General features: G+C 31.6%; 1 protein-coding gene across 5 annotated transcripts in view; it reads left to right on the top strand.

Annotated features, from left to right (window-relative positions):
- LOC127711519 (zinc finger FYVE domain-containing protein 9-like) overlaps positions 1–24668 on the top strand; it is a 45532-nt gene that overhangs the window by 10919 nt on the left and 9945 nt on the right. For 3 of the 5 annotated variants that reach the window (XM_052217616.1, XM_052217610.1, XM_052217604.1), the window contains exons 2-13: positions 4092–4178; positions 5957–8224; positions 9427–9641; positions 10125–10224; positions 12081–12218; positions 16758–16916; positions 17645–17758; positions 18095–18148; positions 18630–18698; positions 20272–20436; positions 23742–23966; positions 24289–24342. In XM_052217616.1, the coding sequence (XP_052073576.1) occupies positions 4124–4178; positions 5957–8224; positions 9427–9641; positions 10125–10224; positions 12081–12218; positions 16758–16916; positions 17645–17758; positions 18095–18148; positions 18630–18698; positions 20272–20436; positions 23742–23966; positions 24289–24342 (3616 nt within the window). In that variant the 5' untranslated portion in view covers positions 4092–4123. The remainder of the gene's footprint in view (positions 1–4091; positions 4179–5956; positions 8225–9426; positions 9642–10124; positions 10225–12080; positions 12219–16757; positions 16917–17644; positions 17759–18094; positions 18149–18629; positions 18699–20271; positions 20437–23741; positions 23967–24288; positions 24343–24668) is intronic. The other 2 variants (XM_052217633.1, XM_052217624.1) reach the window with 2 other exon arrangements.

Here is a 24668-nt window from a genome sequence, read left to right as displayed (position 1 = left end):
CGTTGTTCGACCTGTTAGTTAAATGCGTTTTGTTTAAATATACTCTTTCACTTTTTTGGTCTTCTGGAAAATGTTGTTTGTGCTGTATTTAGACCAACACAATCATAGGTTTGAACGTTGTTTTCAATTTAGACTTGTTTATATTTTTTGTTGGGGCTTGTATTATATTTGCCTTCAGGTTTATATGATCCGTTCATCCTATTTCGACTCTTTCAAAATTCAAGAGTCTATCCTAAATTGAGGTAAATTATATGGCCTTCCGAATACCGTTTCGATTCCTAATATCACTGAAGAGACATTATTTGTCGACATCCGGATATGATGTTCAAATTTTTGCACCTTATGGTTGCGGTATACCATCTTTTCCGCAAGTTTATTGTTTTCTGTTTGGTATTAAATTAATAAATTATATAAAGATCCATTTTGTTACATCTTGTGGTCCGTTTATTTGGCAATCGCCAATGGCAGTCAGCAGGGTTTAAGAACATCTGTTGTTCGACCTGTTAGTCAAATGCATTTTGTTTAAATATACTCTTTCACTTTTTTGGTCTTTTGGAAAATGTTGTTTGTGCTGTATTTAGACCCCTCTACCAAGAAATTTGTTGTGCATGCACACGTATAAAAATTGTGGTTTTTATCCAACGCAATCATAGGTTTGAACGTTGTTTTCAATTTAGACTTGTATATATATATATATATATACATGTATGAGCTGATTTCAGTTTTCATGCAGGGATCTCCATGGATGAAAAATAACCATGGAAGAATTTTAGACTGGACAAAACCCTATTGGAAGTTTGTTAACCTGAACAAGTGATTAGTGAACATTAGCCTGATATCCCCAGGCCATCAAAGCAGTACTTAGTTTTGATTATTATATAAAATCGGTTTTACAATTACAGGTAGTTTAGACTCATTACAAACAAAAAATGGTGGTTGCTTGCAAAAAGAAAACAAATTTGACTACCTCTTGAACCATAGCAATGTTGTTAAATATAAGCAGTAGGCCAATCTAACCAAGGCAAACTTTATTTGACGATTGCAGTGCACCATCATATAACATGCCATGGGGATCCAGGTTGAATGGTTCATGTCACTTTTTGTTCTCATAGTGTCCTTGTCGTGTTCTTTGTAAAAAAAGATACTCAAATTCAAACAAAAAATTCTCTGAAACTGACATTATCAAGATGCTTGATTTCTTGATTGACAACATATTTGTTATGTTTGGAGGACATGTTTTTCAACAAACAAAGCATTCCCATTGGAACCAACCAACTTGTTCTTTTATTCATATGAGGCAGACTTCATACAGAAGCTTTTTTCGGAAGAATGAAAAGAAGCTAGCATAATCCTTCAACTTAACATTCTTCTATAGTTGATGTCCTCTCACTAAATAATTCAAAGTTTGATGACTATGTTGAACGTATCTATCGCATCGAACTTGAAATAAAGGATACAGTTAAGCTTGCCTCATATGTTGACTTAAAGATAGAAATTGACAATGAGGGTTGGTTGAGACCAAAACTTTATGACAAAAGAGATGATTTCAGCTTCCTTATTGTGAACTTTCCATTCCTACGTAGCAACATTCCAGCAGTGCTTGCATATGGAGTATTCAAGACCTTGCATTTCATATCAGGATTTCCGTGAAAGAGGGTTGATGCTTACAAGGAAGCTTTTAAACCATTTGAAATCATCCCTTCAAAAATTTAACGGATGCCATCACAAGTTGATTGACCATTATATAGAATATTTGTTTCACAGATGATGCCTGATATGTTCCATAACCACAATCCAGCCTCTTTTCCTCTTATGTGACATACTGAATTAGATTTTTCATCATGACTAACATGAGCAACACGACGGGTGTCACATGTTGAGCAGAATCTGCTTACCCTTCCAAAGCACCTGAGATTACCCCTGGTTTTTGTTTGGTTTTTGTTTTGCTCTGTCTTTAGTGTTCTCTGTTGTGTTTTGTATACTGTTGTTTGTCTTTTAGTTTGTTTTTGGTTTTTTGCAATGGCATTGTCAGTTTGTTTTCGACTTATCAGTTTAATTATCCCTTTGGTATCGTTTAGTGTTTTGTCTCTCTTTTAGAAGTTACAGCATTTAAGAAATATTTTTATTGTGTATAAAGCATTTTAGAAGATACATGTATATTATTTAGTGGATTAAAAAAACTGATTAATGCAGTATAAAAATAAAACAAAATCATAAGTGAAAGGAAGAAAAAAGAAGAAAAGACGAACACCCAACAAAATATCACACAGAAAATAAAGATTGAGCGACTTGAACTGCACCAAAAACCAGTATGGACATAGGTGATCCAGATGGGTTACAAGTTCCTTCTCCACTAGTGGCACCTGTAATATTACTTATGTTAAAATCTAATATTAATCTTATGTTATGAAAATAGGGACCACCCTTCCCCCCTTTGCCAATGGTGCTAAACACTGCCTCTTTTCAGCCTCCCTGCCAACGCTTGATATGGTATGACTTATATAACGTCCCAAATCAAGTTTGGATACACCCGAAGGATTCAACGGCCAAATAGAACATAAGGCAGTGTTGGTTATATTTCAAACAAAGACAGGTTTGGGAAAACTAACCACAGTTTATTAAGTAGGCATGTAATTATTTCAATTATACAATAATTGAACATAGCTAAATGAATTAAGGCAAATACAAAATGTAAGTAATGCATGAATACAAAAGATAAATGCTGTGTAATAAAAACTGTGGTTCTCAAACATCAAGACTAACTACACATGAAAATACAATGAATACAATATATATAATAAACAGTACAAAAAAAAACCAACATGACAAGATGCAAACTTAAAGACAGTTCATGAACTGATTTTCATTACATATATACATGAATGAGGGTCGGGAGGGTGGAAGTAAAAATCTTTAGCCTTAGTTTTAACAAGGTGTTTGCTGCTGCAAGTTATTATTTTGAATGCTTAAACTGCAGATGATGCCAGACTATGATAATTTACTTAAATCTGATTGGCCAATTAATAACCCGGGAAATATGAATACTAGTTCTTGATTGGTTGACATGAAATGCCAGACATATCAACGGTACCTATGCTGCATCCTGATTGGTCAATTTGAACAATGTTATGATATAGAGGCGCAGGAGATATAAACAATGTACATAGCTACCAAATACGATGTTATTGCAATGCCATCACTGCCCTGCAATTTCAACCATGATTAATAATATATTTAAATAAAATATCCACGCAAAATCATACTTGTAAGTCATAGTTGCTGACAAGGCCTGATAACAGGATTAGTAAATTCATTAGTGAATGTCCAAAGACATTAACATATTCTTAAACCATCAGAACAAAATATGAAAAGAAATTCAGTTTGTAAATTTACTAAGTTAGAATGCGCACAGAAAGATTTCTTGTCAGACTAATATTAAAAAAGAGAGATGTGATGTGGGGAACAGGTCAGAGAGTCAGCATCCAAACAAGTATAACGCCAAAAAAATTATAAAAAAAAATAGTTATGTTATGTTTTATATTACCATAGTTTTTGTTGATGATGTTGACAATGATTTTCTAAAAATATGTGGTATGATCATGATGATTACAAATGAGATAAATCTCCATATAACCAAAGGACGAACAAGTGCATGTCACACTATGACCTCTATTAGTTTTAAGGTCAGGTATTTTGGCCTGCAGTCAGGACAGTGGATTATAACAAGTTAACAATAAAACATTGAAAAACTTGGTTTCTGTAATAAAAGGAGATACAAGGTTTTTGCTGAAAATGGATGGATTGTATGAATAAGGGATATGTTTTCTGTGTTTTTGTTTTTGGGTTACATTTATCTTTACACATCATCTCATTTTATTCAGTCAATATAGGGAATTGCTTTTAGATTTATGATATTTAAGCTTGTATAACAAACCACATTTTTTTTATTTATTCAGGAACTGTCCCATGCATGTTTCTCTGCTCCATAGTCTATACAGTACAGTATGGTAGCTTTGACCAATATTTAGTTTTTTCAGGGACTATCCCATGCTTGTTTTTTGTGAAAATTAATTAACAACTTATAATTTTAGGATGAATATGCTTTTCTGACAATTGCAAAACAATGGATAGTTTAATAGTTGACCTTGACAAGGTGCTGGATGACTTTGAAGCAGAAGGTAATATTAACAGTTTTACATCATGGGAACTAGTTTCTGCAACCAATTGATGGCTGATTTGAAATTTATCTAAACAAATATCCTGTTTTTCAGTTATGTTATTTTTAAATATGATATCAGAATTAAAATTTATAGGTATGGATTAAATATAAGACTTCTAGTCTTGTTTTCTAGTCTCATTTTATAGTTACTTATAAATAATGTTTGTACTTTAATAGTATTTATTAACAGTTTTTTGCTTACCTTTACCATTGTTTTATAAAATTAACTACTGTTAGCTCAACCTTTATTTTTATTTCTATTTTTTATTTCTACTTTTTCCTCCTTTTGTTGCACATTTTATTATACCCCGCTTTAAAAAAGTGGGGGTATACTGTTTTACCTCTGTCTGTCCGTCCGTCCATCCGTCCCATGAATATTTTTCGTCGCATCTTTCTCAGGAACTACATCATAAGGATTTCTGAAATTTGGTTTCAGGGTTTATATAAGTCAGATATACCAGTAATGCGTTTTCAGATTCATCACTCAACAACTTCCTGGGTGGGGGTATCATCAGTGAGCAGTAGCTCGCAGTTTCACTTGTTTTATCTTTCTTGGTACAAATGTACTTGCATATATTGTGTAAGGAATAATACCACCATTGTTTTCCCCTATTAGTCTTTCTTAAATTGGCACTTTTAAAAAAAATTGTTTCAAATAAAGAAATACTTTGCATGAGTAAAGTTTTATCCTGTCCAGTACTACAGACCAAATATCACATAACATTTCAATGCATATAAGATAATAACCATCACTGGAAGTTAACCAATCAAATTGTCACCCCTTTTTTCCCTGTTTACAAGCTTAGTAACCATGTAACCTAAAGATTCCAAAATATTTTATAGAAACACCAAATAAAAAAAGAATGGTGCTTTGAAACACCAAAGATATATGTTTATGACTCATAAATTTTTTTCTGCAATGAAATGAATGGTTAACTTCCTACAACTGTCAAATTCAAGGGAATATTTTTTTTCAACCCTTTTTCATATGAAACCGGATGTGGCATACTATGATTTGGTGGTATTACACCTTAATGTAACAACTAAAAAATAAAGTATGCTTCTCTGTTGTTTGTAAGCTTTAGATCAAACTGTTATTTCTGGAATATGAATGAAAATTGGCCTATTGTGTAATTACCGGTAAATTGATCTACAGCACATAAATGTTATAAAGATATTGATTTGATATTAAGCAGCCATCTATATTTGAATAAAAAAGGAGAAATTTGTGACTTATCAACATGATAAAGGTAACACTTTTTAATAAAAAAAAAACTTGCGAAGGGAATTGTTATTGTTCAAAATTGGCTATTATGCATTTCTTTTTGTGTATGTTCATTCAATTATCTTCACTAAATTTTACAATACAATTTAATAATATTTGTCTTGTTCTTAAATGTTATATATTGTAAAAAATTGTTAAGATTATTTTCCAGTTTTGAAGAGGAATTTTATAAATTGCTAAAATACAATACTAACTGTAAACTATAGCCAAAAAGGAAAGTAAGATGCATATCAGTCTGGTCGTTTAAAAAAAGTATTATGTGAACCTACATGTACATGTATATTATTTACCAATATTTCTCAGTTGAATTTGATTCAGTCTTAAAAATGGAAGTTACATATCAGGTGCTTAATACAAACCAGGACATGTGTCCTATTTATTTATTATCAAGATATTTGTATACCATTGCAAGTTCATCCAAATGTTTAGTAAATTTTATGCTAAATTTTTAGAGTCCACAAGTAGAAAACCTCCTGGAAATGTGTCATCTGAATATGCAACTTTTCTCTCTAAAAATGAGGATCATTCTTGGGAAGAAGTAAGCAGAGCTCCTGCAGATTCTGTTCCGAATTGGAAGAGAAACAGCAAAGATGAATATTTGTCCTTTATTGATTATGGGGAACCCTATGAACCAGCAAGTAATTTTGATTTGTCGGAGGCAGACTTTGCACCGTCAGTGAAAACAAAAACAGAGACCGTATCATCCAAAATCAGCAATGTCATATCAAATGGACATGTTGAAACGCTTGAAAATGGAAATTTTGACTTTGGTCACAAAAATCCTGATAGAATATTACATACCACTAAACCTGGTGATTTAACACCAACAATGAATGGTTACCATGACAATAAATCTACACCAATGCATAATGTAAACAATAGTCAGATGATTGATTTACATGGTTGTGATACTACTGATTCGACAGAAAATGAATTTGGAAATGTAGATCAAAGTGTGAACTATGAGGACACTTATAATAAATTACCTATTCAGGTAGTGGATGTATTCACACCTGTATCTGAGGATGTACCTCAAATACCTTCTACCACATATCAACAGAATGCCATACCAAATAACTTTTATCAAAGTAACGGGAAGGATAGTGTGGAAGAAAATATTCATGTAAATTTAAATGAAAGTGTACCAGTGAATAGTGCAATATCTCATGATATAAATATTTCAAAACTTCCATCTGTGAGGAATGAAGAATTAACCAAGAACAAACCTATGGAAATGATTCATAATGATTTACATGCCAAAACATCATCTTCTCATACATCTGAAAAAAGAGTTAATGAGTTACAGTCAGTTAAAACTGAGCTATCATCCTCACCAACATCAGACAATTCAATAACTGAGTTTCAATCAGTTAGAACTGAGCTTTCATCTTTACCTATGTCAGACAATACAAAAACAGAGTTACAGTCAGTAAAATCTGAAAGTTTAAACTCTGAATTAACCATGAAAGGAACTGATCAAATACAATCAAATAATACAGGAAACAAGGACAATAAGAAAGCAGATGAAGGATATGATTCTTATGACTGCCTAGGAAGAGATGACACAAATAATATTCTGGTTGTGAAAAAGGAAGCAACACCAACTCTAGACTTATCAGATGTTATTTTTGACAATAATGTATCAATAAATGATAGTGTCAGTGGTGTACCAAATAACGAATCTTCAGATTCTCTCGAACAGACTACTGTCAAGGTATTGGATAATGGTGAGTTAGAGTCCTCTCCCAATATGACAGGAACTACAATACAAGGGAATCAAGTACCTAAGGAAACTACAGTGAAATCAGATCAGTCTGAAGTCATTGGTTTTGGTCAAGAGGTTAATGTTGATGAAAATGATATGGATGATTATCTAAAAGACATACAAGATCAAGATTCTGTGATTTCAAACTCACTGACATTAAATAGTGATGCTGATTCTGTTCCACCTAGATATTCTATTATTGATGAACTTCCTATTTTGGGAAAAAAAACATCAAATGAAAATATTCACCCAAGCGATCAAAATGAAGGGAAAGATCTTTCCAAAACAGTTGTTTTGTCCGAGACACAGAAAGAACTAGAACGAATCTCTGTTGGTGAAAATATTCCTATTTGTAAACAAAGTGTTCAGTCAGAAGAATTAAAATCAGCCAAAAATCAGACTGATGGGATGGATATTCAAAATATGCAACTGCCATCAGTTGAAATGGGTGGGGCAAGACCTAAAGAAATTAATCGACATTCTGATATTCACAGTATAACAACAATTTTTTCAGAAATTTCAGAAATTCAGGACAAAGAACAGAAGCATGCACAAAATTTACCAGAAAATGGGCTACCTGTAACTGGTGAATTAATCCCAGAAACAGACAATGATATACAAGTGGTAGATGTTTTAGAAATTGAAAAATCTGATCAGGTATGTGATCAAACTGGAGACGAGGATAATGATGAAACTCCTGTGATGAGGCGCAATAATCAACCTGGTACTCCATCTGATTTATCACGTCCACATTCTTGGGGACCATCAGGTTCTGACTCGGTCCCTATTCCTCACCAGAAACGTCCTAATAGTCTGAATATTCCACAACGTGGAGAATTTACCATGACAGGGGAAAGAACTCAGGCACCTTACACATTCCCATACCCACCAGAAGATTCAGAAAACCTGTCACCAGAAATTCAGGAAGATCTCATACAGAATGAGGATGTTCAAGGTATACATAATGCAATGTTTTTAACTATTTAAATGAAAAGTGGGTGAGAAAATCTAATAGATAAACAGGTAATATGATGATTTCATCAATCAATTACTATGTGATTTCAACAAAAAAACAAAAACATGATATACAATGGAATCATAAAAAAGGAAAGAAAAGGAAACACAATTAAAAAGATAGTTACACACATAAAATTTCAGATTCTATCACTATATTATATTGGAACTTGATACATTTTTGTATATATATATTTCTCTACTCAGTAAGTAATACATTTTTTTTTAAATATTTTTTATAACCAAAACCATTTACAGTGTATGTTGACAACTTTTTTTTTAAAGTGGTATATATTGAATGAATTTTATCTCAAACTGTTTCAAAAGTTGTAAAGTATTGAAATTGACATTTAAACAGTTTGTTTCATGTGACCTATCATGCTTTATTATATACTTAGTAGTAAATACAGATAAATTGTATGTGTAATACAGTCATTGGTAAGCATGCTGTATCAGCCACCCGTGATGATATCGATATCAGCACGGTTGCAAAGGCTTTATCACACCTTTAATCTGTATGACGTAACGTCATTGATTGCAGTCACTGTTGCAAATAAAATTGAGAAAGGCTTTATCAAACCCCTAACCTGAATGACGTCATGTCAAACTGTATGACGTCATTTCAAATATCCTTATCTGTATGACGTCATGTCACATAAAAACATCTACGTGAGGTACATGTATATAATAAAGTGTATATGATATGTATTTTTCAATATCACACACCGTATCAACCCTCAACCAATACAATCCCTCGAGCAGAGCTCTTGGGATTATATTGGTGTCTCGGGTTTGATACGGATGTGATATTGAAAAAGCCATATGATATTCTCTATATATCCCATATGATCAAACATTAATGGTAAAATCTGCCTCTCTAATGATTTCAATTTGTCGGATAGTCAAAGCAATTACAACATTATTATTGTTATAAGCAATTGCTGTGCATTGTAATCATGGTAATTTGTACATGGTGTTTTTAGGCTTGATCCAACAGTAATTTCATTAAGGTTTGACACACCTAACTTGGCTATGCAAACATTTTATACATTATGATTGAAAAAGTATGAAAGTATCATCCATCTTGTCTTAAAATTAAAAGAATTTTCTTAAACAAATTACCAATTATTATACACTTTCCAGCTGTAGGTGGAGAGCCAATAGATGAAGCTAGTGGAGCATCAGGCCACACCCCTTCACCTGACCCATCAAGTCCTGAATCACAACAAAAAGTAGAAACAGCTTTAGGAAAGAGTGCACCTATGTGGATTCCTGATAGTGTTGCTCCAGTTTGTATGGGGTGTGAAGTCAAATTTACATTCACTAAAAGAAGACACCACTGTCGAGCTTGTGGAAAGGTAAACATAGCAGGAACTACAAATGTATTGTTTATCAAATGTTGAGAAACATTTCAATAATGTTTTGTTAAAAGTATCAATTAATCAAGCCTTAAGATAACTGGATACATATATAGTTAACCTTGTTTTCCAGTTTCCTACCTTAGAGATGTTAAAATCCTCCTATCATGAATTTATCTTACTTCTTATTTCAACTTAACTTATTCTTTTCAAATAGCATTTTTAACTTAAAGTCTGAAAACAAAATGAAAAAAGAGGAATGTAGAGTAGTACCTATAATTAAAGCCTTTCTCAGCTGAGGAAATGTAAAATGGTGATAGCCGCAAGTGAGGGGTTAATTATAAAGAAACATTCTCTTAATTTTACACACTGATATGAAACAGATTTAAAAGTTGGCTGCTGTCTTTTAAGAGGGTGTTATAAAACAAGAGGATTGTGCAATATTGCTGTAAATTTTTTGAAAAAGGGAGTCTGGTTTTTCAGGTATTCTGTTCAGCATGTTGTAGCTTGAAGAGTCGTTTACAGTACATGGACAACAAAGAAGCCAGAGTGTGTGTAGAATGTAATCGACAGATTTCTATAGGTTTGTTTTAACTTCACAGTTATCTCGGTCAATCTCTGTTGAAGTTCAGAAAAAGCTTTTCAAGAAACCACTGAATAAACTAATAAGTCAGAAGGTACATGTACCGTTGATGCAAATATCAGTAAACATGTATTTGCTATCAAATTAAGCTACCGGTGCATATTGGAATTAGCTTGTAAGTTAATACAAGTTTAATCAACATCATTGTGATACGTTGGAAAGAGATGCTAGAGAACAAAAGTAAATTATTCACTTCCTGTTAAAATACTGTGGATTCATTTATTTTCATGGGTACAAATTTTGTAGGATATTTGATTTGGTGGTTTTCCCAAAGTCTGCCTACAAACCTTTAGAAAATATGTACTTTGTTGAACCTTTAAATTTGTAGTTTACCTATAACCATGAATTCCACAAAAATTGGTAATCCGCGAATGATAATGAATCCGCAGTAGTGGAGAAAAAAAAGGAAAAAAAAGTTTTTAATGTGAAAATTTCTGTATATATTTATTAGTTATTTCAGAGATTTCTTGCAAAGCCTTGGAATGCTGCAGGTGGAATGTTTTATGCATAATGTTATGCTCATAGTCAAATATTCATTTTTTTCTGCTATCCTAATTTTAAGAGATTAATTTATGTTGAAAATTGAATTTTTATTAGAATGTATTGAATGACTTCATAATATTACTTTTGGACTGGTAAATTGCTTTGCTTATTTTTATTTATTCATAAAACTTTTACTTGCAGCTTAGCTAGAACAAAGTTATATATTATTTTGAAATGCATGTATTTTCTCTAATGACAAGTTTGTATTATCAAGATAAAGATTGTACCACGAAAAGAAATAAGTAATATGACAATTTACACCTACAAACAAACATTCACAGATGGACACATTTTTCCCCACATATGAAATTGTACACTTATGTACCATGTGATAGATAGATAAATACCCTTTTTCATTACAAATTTTTGAATGTATTAGTTTGCCTTCTGTAGACTTTGATTCATTTAAAAAAGAACTTGCAAAATTTTTCAGTCCTTGTACAATCAATTTATACAGTTGATATGAAAGCTAATACAGACACTTTCAGAGGCTGCATATCAATTTTGTAGAGGTTTACCATAAGTTGTCAATTTTTTATTGAATAGTTGATTAAGGATTTGATAGGACAAAGATATTTATTGTGTTAAAGGCAAATATAAAATACCTGATTTTTCACATATCTGTAAAAGTTTTTGAGTGACTTCACTTATTGTACATAACAAATGTCTGTGCTGCTGGAACATAATTCTGTTTAGGCTAATCGGTCTAATCACTTTAAGGCTAATCGGTCTAATCACTTTAAGGCTAATCGGTCTAATCACTTTAAGGTCAACTATTTTATTTATTATCAAAACTACTCATATATGTACATATTTTCCTGCAAATAATCAAACCTATTCAGATCCTTGTAAATATTTTTGAATTTATATGAACAGTGAGCATTTTGGATTTCACTAAGTACCAGTAGCTCCAGTGACCCTCAATATGAATGGAATAGACTACTGCGGATTCATTTATTTTCGTGGGTAACAATTTTCGTGGATTGAAGAAAACTTGCATTTTCGTGGATATTTAATTTCGTGGTTTCGGCAAAGTCTGCATATTTCCTTTAGGAAATTTGTAATTCGTTGAACATTTAAATTCGTGGTTCCCCTGTACCAACAAAATACACGAAAATTGGTATTCAATGAATATTAATGAATCCACAGTACATGTATATACATGAGTGGTTTTCATTATGTTTAATGTTAATAGCTTTGATGTTGGCAACATGCTTTTTTGACAAATGCTTTTTCTGCTTGGTTATTCTTAGCTGAACTGTCGAGCAGTGGTACTCCTAATCCTAACAACCCCAGTGAATATTGCTCGGTTATTCCTCCCTCGCAGCAAGCTAGTGCACGTTCACAGCCTCCCTCAGTTCTTGTGCCTGCCAGTGTATTAAAACGAGAAGGTGAGTTCCTTTCATAATTTCCTCTCTCATATTGATTGGCTTTTAATTTATTTTTCTGCAATATATATGTTTCAGTACAAATTTGAATTTAGTAGGATCCAGAATCCTCCTAGTACAAATTAGAATTAAGTAGGATCCAGAATCCTCCTAGTACAAATTAGAATTTAGTAGGATCCAGAATCCTCCTAGTACAAATTCGAATTTAATAGGATCCAGAATCCTGATAGTAAAAATTGGGAATTTAGTAGGATCCATAATCCTCCTAGTACAAATTAGAATCCTGTTTTATACTTATTAAAATCCAGTACAAATCAAAGTTTTGATATTACTAGTAGGTACAATGTAGTACATGTAGTACCTCAACATGAAATTAAATCAAAACTCGTCTAAATCAAAAAGAAAATTTCTTGTTACAATATATCTTTTTAACTGCATTCCGGCACAAGGCTTGATAATTATGATAGTGCTCTCTTTGCTATAAACACTTTTAAATGAATAAATGTCATAAAGATGGACATATTTATAGATATTTTACACAAAATTGTCTGAGTGCAAATGAAAGTGGCCAAAACAGTATGACAGAGATAAATTGATTCATCTGTTGAGAAGAGCATTGCAATTAGAAAGTGTTAGATGTGTACAAGGGTGTTAAAACATATGAAGGAGCAAATGCAAACAATGCACCAAAAGCAACATCACGAAAACAACTCTTGTTAAAAAAGATATTTAAGTTTATATAAAATTTGCTACATTGCAATTTCTTGCAATTAAACTGATTAATGTTTAAAAATATTATTCAAAAGATGATCGTGTTGAATTACGAACAGTGTTTCCTTGGACTAATTTCATTTGACCCTTTATTGCTCTCCAGAATTTCACATATTCCAGAATTTTTAGGGGAAAAAAAACTTCAGTGATGATTGTCTGTTGGTTTATGTCTGTAAATGCAGGAAAATTTAATATCAAATGTTGTCCATGTTGTAAGGCCAAAAATTGTTTGCTTAACAAAATGCCATAAACAAAGTATTCACAAATGTTGTTATAAATAAACAATTTTATAAATCAGATTTTGTTTGTATAAAAGTATTGATATTTTATTAATATCAATTAGGTATTTTGGTTATCTACTTACTGAGTAAAATCTGGATTCACGCTAACTATTTTTTTCAGTTATATCCGGGATCCTTATACAAGTTTTGGTACAATTTAGGATCCTCCTAGTACAAATCTAATTTTTATACGACTGCAAGCAAATTTTGGGGTCGTATATTGCTATCATGTCGTCATTGGCGTCCGAAAACATTTGGTTTCTGGACAATAACTTAAGTTTAAGTGTATGGATCTCTATGAAATTTTACCGAAAGGTTCAATACCACTAAAGAAAGGTTGGGATTGTTTTTGGGGGTGATGGTCCCAACCGTTTAGGAATTAGGGGCCAAAAAGGGGCCCAAAACAAGCATTTTTCTAGTTTCAGGACAATAACTTGTGTATTAGTATATTGATTGCTCTGAAATTGTACCACAAGGTTCAATACCACAAGTCGAAGGTTGGGATTCATTTTGGGGGTAATTGTCCAAACCGTTCAGGAATTAGGGGCCAAAAAGGGTCTAAAACAAGCATTTTCTAGTTTTCAAACAATAACTTGTGTTTAAGTGTATTGATGTCTCTTAAAATGTACTACATTTTACAAAAAGAAAATTTTCTTCAAATGTTATTTTTTTTAGGGGGAAAGGGGGGGTTGGGGGGTAAAAAAAAATATTTTTGGGGGCGGGGGGGACAATTTTTTATCCTCAAGATTTAAGAAATTGTCAATTTTCCAAAGAAAAATTGGGGGTCACAATTGCTAATTCTTTGTATATAGTCTGAAAACAGATTTACTAAGTATTGCGCAACAGCACAGTGTATTGCACAAAAGCAAGAAATCTTCAATTGAATATAAATTCAAATCGTATAACCAATTTTAAGTTCTTTGACTACTGTTTATTCTGTGTCAGAAACCTATAATGTGTCAAATATTTAATTACAATCCAAATTCAGACCTGTATCAAGCTTGAATATTGTGTCCATTTTTGCCCCAACTGTTCAGGGTTGGACCTCTGCGGTAGTATCCAGCTGCGCTTGGAGAAGCAGTTTATTACTATTATAAATTGGACTTCTTATTTGTACTAGGAGGGTTCTGAATCCTACTGAATTCTAATTTGTACTGTAACATATATATGAACATTTCCAAACTTTTAAAAAACATTTTAATTGACAAAAAATGCACAATATTGGATAAATCGGGCTTTGTATTCCATGTTTGATAAAAATAAGTCTGTTTACAAATTTGGAGTATCATAAATATATGCAGTGATAATTCTGGTTACATATAACCAAGTATCAAAAACATGTTTGTATATTCCAAGGTTGATAACATGATAATAGATATAGGAAGATGTGGTATGAGTGCCAATGAGACAACTCTCCATTCAAGTTACAATTTATAAAAGTAAACCATTATAGGTCAAGGTACGGCCTTCAACACGGAGCATTGGCTCACACCGAACAGCAAGCTATAAAGGGCCCAAAAAAATTACTAGTGTAAAACCATTCAAATGGAAAAACCAACGGTCTAATCTATATAAAAACGAGAAACGAGAAACACGTATGAACTACATAAATAAATACGATGTTTCATAAACATAATTGTGATTACATATTCAAAGTATCAAGTGTTTATCTCTCATATCTTTGAATTTTTAAGTTTATTTTTTTTTAAAAACTAATGCTTTACATTCAAATATAATTACTAAATTTGGTTATTGTCTGACCTCACTGAAGTTGCAGAGGACAGACTTAGGCATACTTCTGGTTAAAGTTTGTGATTAAGTCACTTAAAGGGGAACCACTAAGGGTAGTCAATAATATTTGGTATGCAGTTGTAGAAGTATTGGCACTTCTCGTTTCCATGGAATTTTATTTAGATCTACCTTCAGTCAGGGTCTATTGACTTTTGCATAGTTTACATGTTTTAAATGTTTTTTGATTAGGATAGTTAAAGAAGAAAAAAACATATAAATAGTCAGTAATATTGGTATGTAGTGTATTAGTATTTGGTTATATTATTTCCGCAGAGATTATTTGGCTGTGAACACTCAGTCATGATCCATTGATTTTGTCTTGCCCCTACAAAGTTTCAAAGTTGAGGCTTGGGCATGCTGTTTCACATCATGGTATATTGCAATACCTTAAGTTTATATTATTGACTGTTTGTATGCCCTGTTTCTAATTGCCAGAGGCATATTGTGTTACCTATTTCTATTCTTGCATCATCGAAAATCGAAATTATATTTTTGCATTATGCTTATCGTCTTAATACTGCATTTTTGGTTGTAAGTGTAGAATGGGGAGTTATCATGTCTTTATAGATGATCTACTTTTCACAGAATCAAGTTGTCCTACCTTCATAAGGCAGGAGGTCTCATGAAAGTTTTTCCAACACATCAAGTGATTGTTTATTTTACTAATAAATGTTTCATGCATTTATGCATCTAAATTAAGGATAAAAAAAACAGTTTTCCTTGTCATTTAGCTTAAATATAATACTGGGACATATACAGTTTTTGCTCACACTTGTTGCAGTATTGTTTTCCATTTGAATTTGAAACTTGACTTGAATTTAAATTTTTTTAAATAACTGACATTATGATGGTATCGGGTCCGTTTACACTAATAATATGTTAGCCTTGGGTTCGTTCTCCCTACTTTTATAAAAACAATATTAAATATTAATAGTATTAAGGTTTTATGAACTTATTTACATATTTATATGGTAAAATCGTAAATATTAAAGAAAATATATATTTCTCAAAAGTTAAGAAAAAAACATGGAAATATCTAAAAATTAATGCCTTTTTTTGAAGCATTTTAAAAATTGGCTTTATTGTTATATTTGTTTTTATTTAAAATTACTATTAATGACTGTTGATCGTAATTTAGAATGCTGAATAGGTATAATTATTATGTCTTTGATTTTACAGAATGTTGTATTAATTGTCTTTGGTGGATTAATAACGAAAATTGAAAACAGTTTTATTTAAATAAAGATAAATACAAACAGATAACTTGATTTTCAGTTGTTTTGATATCTTGTATTCCTGTAAACTTCAGTGCAAATAAAACAAAGTAATCTGAAATCAGCATTACAATTTACAACATAAATATTCAGCCAATTTTCAACAAATTTTACTCAAATAATTTACATTATACAACAAGACAGAAAAATAAAATCAAAATCAGAGCGAACGGACCCAGGGCAAATGGGTATTAGGGAGAATGGACCCAGGGCAAACAGGTATTTGGGTGAACAGACCCAGATTCCGTTATGATTACATAAACTTTTCTACTCACAGATAGAAAGGTTTCCTGTTTCTTTCAATTTCTAGCTTTAGGTCTTGATTTGTTTTTGTACCTTTTCATTTGATTTTTAGACAATTGGATGTTGATTTCCTTTTATTGTTATCTTCTACCCCTCATTTCCATTATTGTGATTAATAACAGGAAGTAACAGGCAGACAAATGAGGGCAAACATGTGATGTTTTCTGATGGGATACGACCAGGAGGTGATCTGACAGAACTCGATGGATCTGATACAGCTAACAGACTACCAATGAGACGATCTGGGAGGAGTCAGAAAAAAGTAGAGAAAGGATCCCCAGGTACCCATATAGAAGCTGAACTAAAATACAAAACATAGATTTAATTATATAAAAATGTTATCTGTATTATTGCATATTGATTCTGCAATTTATTAAGTAACATACAATAATTCTTCGAATAGTTTAAATTCCAAATTGTGAAACATCAAAAGTACATGTATTTGAAAGTTTAAAAGTTTTTATGTCCTTTTCATTTATCAATGACATGATGTAATTTAGCACTGAGCACTGCTGCCATTTTGCATGCTAACACTTTAACAAACACTATCACATAGGAATGCAGTTCACTTAGTTCACATGAATAGAAATTATTTGTTTTCATATCGTATACTGTAAATTCAGAAATTATTGCGAGGTTTGTATTAATGAGAATAAATGCGACTTGATGATCATCGCAATAATAAGAACTCGCATTCTGAAATCTGATTCGAATAGCTGTATGCAGATTTTCCTGAAATTGCAATAATCAATCTCGCTTTTTTGTCCATTCTTCAAAAATCGCAATAATAAATGCACGCAATAATTTCTGAATTTACAGTATTTTGAAATTTTTACTGAGCTCATGATATTTGTGTCATTACCAAACATTTCTGGTATTAAATATGTAAACTAAGTCATATTTTTAATTATTTGGAGAAACTGGTTGGGTAATATCTTAATACTTATTCTTGTATTGTCTAAGATCGTATTTATGTACAAATCCTTCAAATGTTCTACCTTTCTTTCAGATGCACATCGTCAGGTGGCCAGAAAGTTACGAGCTGGTGAAGCTAGGAGACATTTATGTTTAATTCCTGAGACTGGTCTTCCTCCTGTTATCATATCTACAGGTGAAAAAGGAGGTAACCACATAAACGCATAAAAGTCAATCAATAATGTATAAAAATTAATATGATTACATAGTAAATGTTCATAATATAAGTTTGAGAATAATTTGGATTTTTGTGGCCCTTCATGAACTTGTCAAGGACGATAAGTTGCACTAAGTGCAAAACCAACTTATAGATGAACAGGCTAGCATGGAAAAGTAGGTACCTATTTTATGTAATCTACTCCTCCTAAAGGTCATTTGACCAATCATTAATTCTAAATAAGTGTGTCTTAAATTTTACATTTATTTTATTTAAAGAGGTAGCTGTCTCATATAGACATTACTGACTTAACGTTTATATTTTCAGGCTATACAATGGAAGAGAATCAGGAAATAGAAAAGATAATGCCTCAAATCAAAGGTATTCTTATAGCATCTATAAAACCACAGTCAATTATCAAATCACATGACCACATGATTCTTATTGCACATTTACAGTGAAGACTTTTTTCCTCCTTTGGATGTTATGGCCTTATTTATGTTCTTATTACCACACACATGAAATTATGTAAATATAAAAAAAAGGAGATGTTGGATGATTTGATAATTACCCACCAAAGGACAACTATAGGTCACTGTATGGCATTTAACATGAAGAAAATCCATATCATATAGTTAGCTATAAAAGGCCTTAAGATAGCAATTTACTCTACATGTTAATGCGTCTTTAAAACAATTAGTATCTTTAAAGATAAGAATTTTTACTTTTGACTGGTTTATAAGCCAAAAATATTTTATTCAGTTTCATAGACAAAGTAAACAAATAGCTCGGTATGTAAAAAAAATACCAGTACCTTTACAGTCAGATAAATGTGTTTTTATATTTTTTGTTCTATTTATAGATGAAGAAGCAGACCCTGTGATATTTGCCTTGAATGCCAATTTATTTGTTTTAGTAAAAATTATCAACTGTAAGTATAATGATCTACATTTTGCATTGATTAACTTAGCCTTTGTTATAGATGTTCAAAAAATTACCCTCACTACCAATAAGCTTCATGTTATAACTCGCAACAGATATTTTACAACGTTTATACTGTGGATTCAATTTTATATGCCCATTTATAGGATGTATTATGGTATACCTTCGTCCGTTCATCATCAGCATGTCGGACAATAACTCAAAAAGGCTTTAACCAATTTTCATGAAACTTCTGCGAATTGTGGGACATAGAAATAATGGGCGTCACTCTGTCTGTCCGTCCGTACATCCGGTCTTGTTAGCGCTCTCACCTGTACAATTCTTGCTAGATTTTTATAAAACTTATATCATAGGTTTATATCAGCAATGTCTCTGATGAGTTAGAAAATCAGTGCTGATCAATAATTTTTAAAAGAGTTATGCCCTTGGAAACATCAATTATATGGAAAATTGCATCGTTAGCTCCCTCATGTGTACAATTCTTGCCAGATTTTATGAAACTTATATTGTAGGTTTATATCAGCGATTTCTTGGACGAGTTTGAAAATCAGTGCCGATCAATTATTTTTAAAAGAGTTCTGCCCCTTAGAAATATTAATTATATGGAAAATTGCATTGTTAGCGCTCTCATGTGTACAATTCTTGCCAGAGTTTTATAAAACTTATATCATAGGTTTATATCAGCAATGTTTCAGACAAGTTTGAAAATCAGTGCCGATCAATTATTTTTAAGAGTTATGCCCCTTAGAAATATTAATTATATGTGAATTTGCATTGTAAGTGCTCTCACATGTACAATTTTTGCCAGATTTTTATCAAATTCATATCAAAGGTTAATATCAGCAATGTCACGGACAATGTCGAAATAATTGCCAATCAAAATTTTTAAAGAGTTATGCCCCTTGGAAATATTATATATCAGAAATTGCTCTCAAGTCATAATTTTGAAAAGTTAAAAAACAAAAAACAAAATATTTTGTTTGGTTTTTGACTTTGGACAGATAAAATATGTGCAATGTGGGGGACATTGGAACTCTTTTCTTTTATTTTGCTATAAATTTCTGATATAACATTGAGGAGTTATGAAACTTTATTCGTTGAAAAAGCGATGGGCGTATCATGTGCTCATTGCACAGCTCTTTATTATTCGTGGGATACCAATTTTCCTGGTTAAAGGTAAATCACAAATTTAAATATGAATTACAAATTTTCTATAAACTTGTATGCAGATTTTGGCAAAACCATGAAATCAAATATCCATGAATGTACAATATCCCTCAATCCATGAAAAATCAGTAACAATGAAAATAAATGAATATACAGTATAGAGAAATCCTGATAATCTAAACATAGAATATGGCTTTTCAAATACTTTGATTAGATATTGAAGTGATATTTGAAACAGACTTATTTTTTTCTATATCTTTAGGTAGTACACAATACAATGAAAAATTAAATTTTTTTGTATGTTTGTTGTAACTATGTCTTGTTTATCAAATTATTGTACATAAAGAGTCATACAGTTTAGATATGAGATATATATTATGAATTTATATCTACAGTGGATTGTTGTGTAAATCGAACCTGTTGGTGTTTTACATCCAAAGGAATGTGCAACGTAGGACAAGATGAAATTGTATTTGTTTTAGAAGTTATACCAGATGAAGAAATGATACCGCTAGACATATTACGTCACTTTTACACTATCTATGAAGAGGCTGGCAAAGGTATATAAAAACTTAATATGAGGGAAAAAAACTAATTATATATCTGGTACATACATTGTCTTCATCGTCTTATAAAATTGTCCATTTGAAAATATACATGGATTTGAAAACCAGAAATAAGTATAGTAATTTTAGCATTAAATACATTTCCCATCTTTTTTATTGATTTAAAAAAAAGTGATGTATTCTTAACATGCACACATTTGTAAAGTTTACATTTCTATACTTAACAACAAGATAGGATTAGTCAGAAATTGTAATACATTGGTTTTGAAATCCAGTGAATGAAATTTTTTATTTGCAGATTTTGGAAAAAAAACATTTTAATTTCTCAAAAAACCAAGTTTCTCACCCCCAAATTAAATTTTTTTTTTTTATAATTTTGAGGAAATTAAAACCTGATTGATGTCTTAGAAAGACAGAATGACAAATAATTGTTTTCTGTTTTCTAGTTGCATTCCTACCCTACACTTACTTTTGAATTTCAATTTTTATACTGGAAAACTCTGCTGTCGAATTACAAATAAGTATTCTTTATTAGTTTTAGATTAATTTCTAGTAGTTACTTATTTTTTTTTAATTTCAAACAAAAATAAGTTCAATAAACTAAGAGTTGGACCACAAAGGAAATTTCTTGTGTTGCTGAAGGTTGTGTAGGTTAGAGGATCATTAAAAAATACAGACACTGAAGCTAAAAAGATCTATCACCATATAACTAGTGTACATGAACAATTTTTTTTTAAATTATGTGCATGAAATGAACATTTCAAGATCTCTGAATTTTACTCCAAGCTCATAGACGTAGAAAAAGGAGGAGAAAAATAAAGTTTGGTAAGATAATTATTTTCAACTACTATTGTGTTATGTTCAAATGTGCATGCTGTTTGTCCAAAATTAACAACTTAATCGATAACTTTGCTCAGTATCTATTTAGATATTAAAAGGTCTTTCAGTAGAATGTATTTTAGGATTGATGATTTGCAAATATCTTCATAATTCTCTCGCAAAAACACCTGAAAACATTTTTTATGCTCCCGTCGTAGCGGAGGGGGCATTAAGTTTTACCCTTGTCCGTCTGTACGTCCGTACATACGTACGTCCCAAAATTTGTTTCCGTTCTCCAACTTTAGTTTGCCTCAACCAAATGTTATGAAACTTATACACAATGCTTATTACCACAAAAAACAGATCAAGTTTGAACTTTGCTGGCATCACTTTTATTGTTCTAAAGTTATGCCCCTTTACAAATGCAAAAATTTCTGGATTTTTTTGTTTCAGTTCTCTAACTTAAGTTTGCCTCAACTAAATATTATGAAACGTATACACAATGCTAATTACTACAAAACTCTGATCAAGTACAAAGGAGTAGGTTCGATAAGGTCCTTAAATGGCCCCTATTTCTGGCTAAAATTTAAAATTAGATTAATTGACCAATACAAAAATAAATCATAGCTAATACAATGACAATATCGAAAATATATGTTTTTATGAAAATTTATGTACTTGCGCTCTGTTCATGACGTCACAAATAGCACTCATTTTGATTTTCCACGAAAATTCAATGAAAATGGACAAATTTCCTTTGATTTCATGGATAGGAAACATAGAGTGTAGGCATTGACAAAAAAAATCTTTTAATATAATCTTTGTTATGGCATTTTCCATATCTGACACAAATATTTAGTTTGTCGACGCCTGCACTCTATGTTTCTTAGGCATTAATTTGGTTGAAATCAGTTCGATTTTGTCAAATTTTGCAATAATCTCTGTTTTTGACCTATTTGAGATGTAAAAATCAACGCTTCAGAATAAAACTTTGACAAAAATACTTCTATTAACTTCCTCGCATGTCTTTTCATCAACTTAAAACATTTATCATCCTGAGACATTGAACTTAATAATTGGGGCCAAATATGGCCCTTTCCGAACCTACTCCTTTGGGTAGCATCACTTTTACAGTTCTTGAGTTATGTCCCTTTATAACATTATGTGCAAGCGGGGGGCATCATCTGTGTTCCATGGACACATTCCCCATTTATTTCATTTTCTTTTTCAATTGATTTATAATGATATCAGTATCCTTGAAACAACCTCACCTGGCAAAACAAAATGTACAAACTTCAAAGCCTTCCTTGGGCAAAATCTCTTCCCCTCCCACCTCCATGTCAAACAATATTAAGTTATGTTCATCAGAACCAATCAAATTATTATGCATTCAATTACAAAAAAAAATGAAGAAACTATTTTCTCCCCTACTAAATGAAAAAATAAGAAATGAAACAAACAAACAAGTAAAAGGCTAAATCTACAAATGTCATTTTAAAAAGAAACATTTCAAATAAAAAACAAAAGACTGCATCCTATTTTTGGGAAGGGGATTCCCTCTTTTGGTAGCATTTGCTTTATGATGAAAAAAACCCACAAACACACACTTTTAAATATTTTTATTACATCTTTATAATGCCTTTAACTCTTTGTATGTTGATCATATAATTCACGATAACAGAGCAGAGAAAAATCTCATACTGTCTTTTTTATCTTCTTAATTTGTATGCATTTGAATGAAAAAGGTCATGAAACTTTTTTCTTACAATCATTTCAAAATTGAAATCTTTCAATACAGTTTGCTTTGCATGGTCTATAATGCAAGGAATGTGAAAAATTTGTCCTGATTGCTTCAAGTCTGTCTTTCATTAGGACTATTCCATGAGCAAATGCAGGGGTTTGACAGCATTTTCGAAAAAAAAATTCAACCATGCATTTCCATTTCACATTCCTCATAACCCCCTTTATGGTTGATTCTGTAAAAGTTGTAAATTGATTAGTTAATTACAGTTTTACAAAGTAACACAAAGACTTTTGTTTCTTCCTTTATCTTGTCCTAATGAAACAATGGAATTAAATCATATCGAATTCATATGCCTTTAATGGATCTAAGTAAGTAAATGCAAGAGATTGTGATGTATTTTTTAAACGTTACTAAATTTAAAACTGTTGGAAATTTATTCATAGCAGATATGCTGCTGTAACAAGAAAGAGAAAACATAGCATGATCAGTAATTGAGGTAGAAACGATTTTAGATACCATTTATCACGTTGAATTGTGCATGAAACAAAAGAGAGTTAAAATATTGGAAATTCCCCATTTTGTAAGATTAAGAATAAGGAGTTAGGAACATCCTTTTGTCAGTAACCATTTGATAGGTAAATTTTCACTGTTATTAGATGGACTCTTACATGAGCTTTTTTACCTTCCAAAGGCTTATCAAATGGTCAGAAATTAAACACATCTTCAATATTTTCAGGTAATACTGTGACCCACATGGGCCATACAATATTTAATCAGACGTTCCTTGATAGCCGTGATCATGGAGGAATCCTTTACATCAGACCTACATTCCAGTGTTTACATAAACTCTTACTGCCTTCCCCACCGTATGTGTTTGGTATCTTACTACAGAAGTGGGAAACCCCGTGGGCTAAAGTGTTTCCCCTCAGACTACTCCTTAGACTAGGAGCAGAATATAGATGTAAGTAAAAGTGTATTTGATTTGTGATATATAAAAACCCATGGATCAAACTGTTTCTTAAGACATAGAGCTTCAAATAAGGTACACAAGTACTGTGTAATGCAGAACAGAAAACAACAGATGTAAACAAAAAAAGAAGAAAAAATACCATTGACATAGGTGCAACCAAACTATATGCATTAATATATAAGTTCCCCTGTTAGTTAAGAAAATTCTCAACAAAGGAATGGTTTCAGCTTTATAGCACTGAAGCCAGATATAACTAATTATAGCAAGATTTGTATGGTGTATCAGGTATTTGTCTGTAATAAATTACTTTTAGGTGATCTACAATACACAGATGATGGAAAACTGTTGGTTTTACACCTGGCACAAAGTAGGTACCTTCTATAGCATTTATTGAACAAAGTTACTAAGGTTCACACATTGGAAACCTGGGAAAAAATCATTCAAATCTGTCCAGTGCACATGTTCAATATGTGTGCAATCATTCTGCAATGTTTGAATAATGTTGAAGAAAACTGTTTGAGCTATGCACAACACAAACTAGATACTGTATGGATGGACTGAGTGGAGTGGTAACAAGACCTGCTCTTGCCTCTGGGAATGCAGATAAAAAAAAATAAAATACAAACCAGTGAGTTTATAAAACTCTTCATAGAAAGTAAAGATTGAGCTGTATCAACTCCAGCAAAAACCAGG

Source organism: Mytilus californianus, unplaced genomic scaffold, assembly GCF_021869535.1.
Source record: "Mytilus californianus isolate M0D057914Y unplaced genomic scaffold, xbMytCali1.0.p SCAF_1, whole genome shotgun sequence".
In the NCBI taxonomy this organism is placed as follows: Eukaryota; Metazoa; Mollusca; class Bivalvia; order Mytilida; family Mytilidae; genus Mytilus; species Mytilus californianus.
Note: the sequence above shows the minus strand (reverse complement) of the source record. Positions and strands in the feature narration are given on the sequence as shown.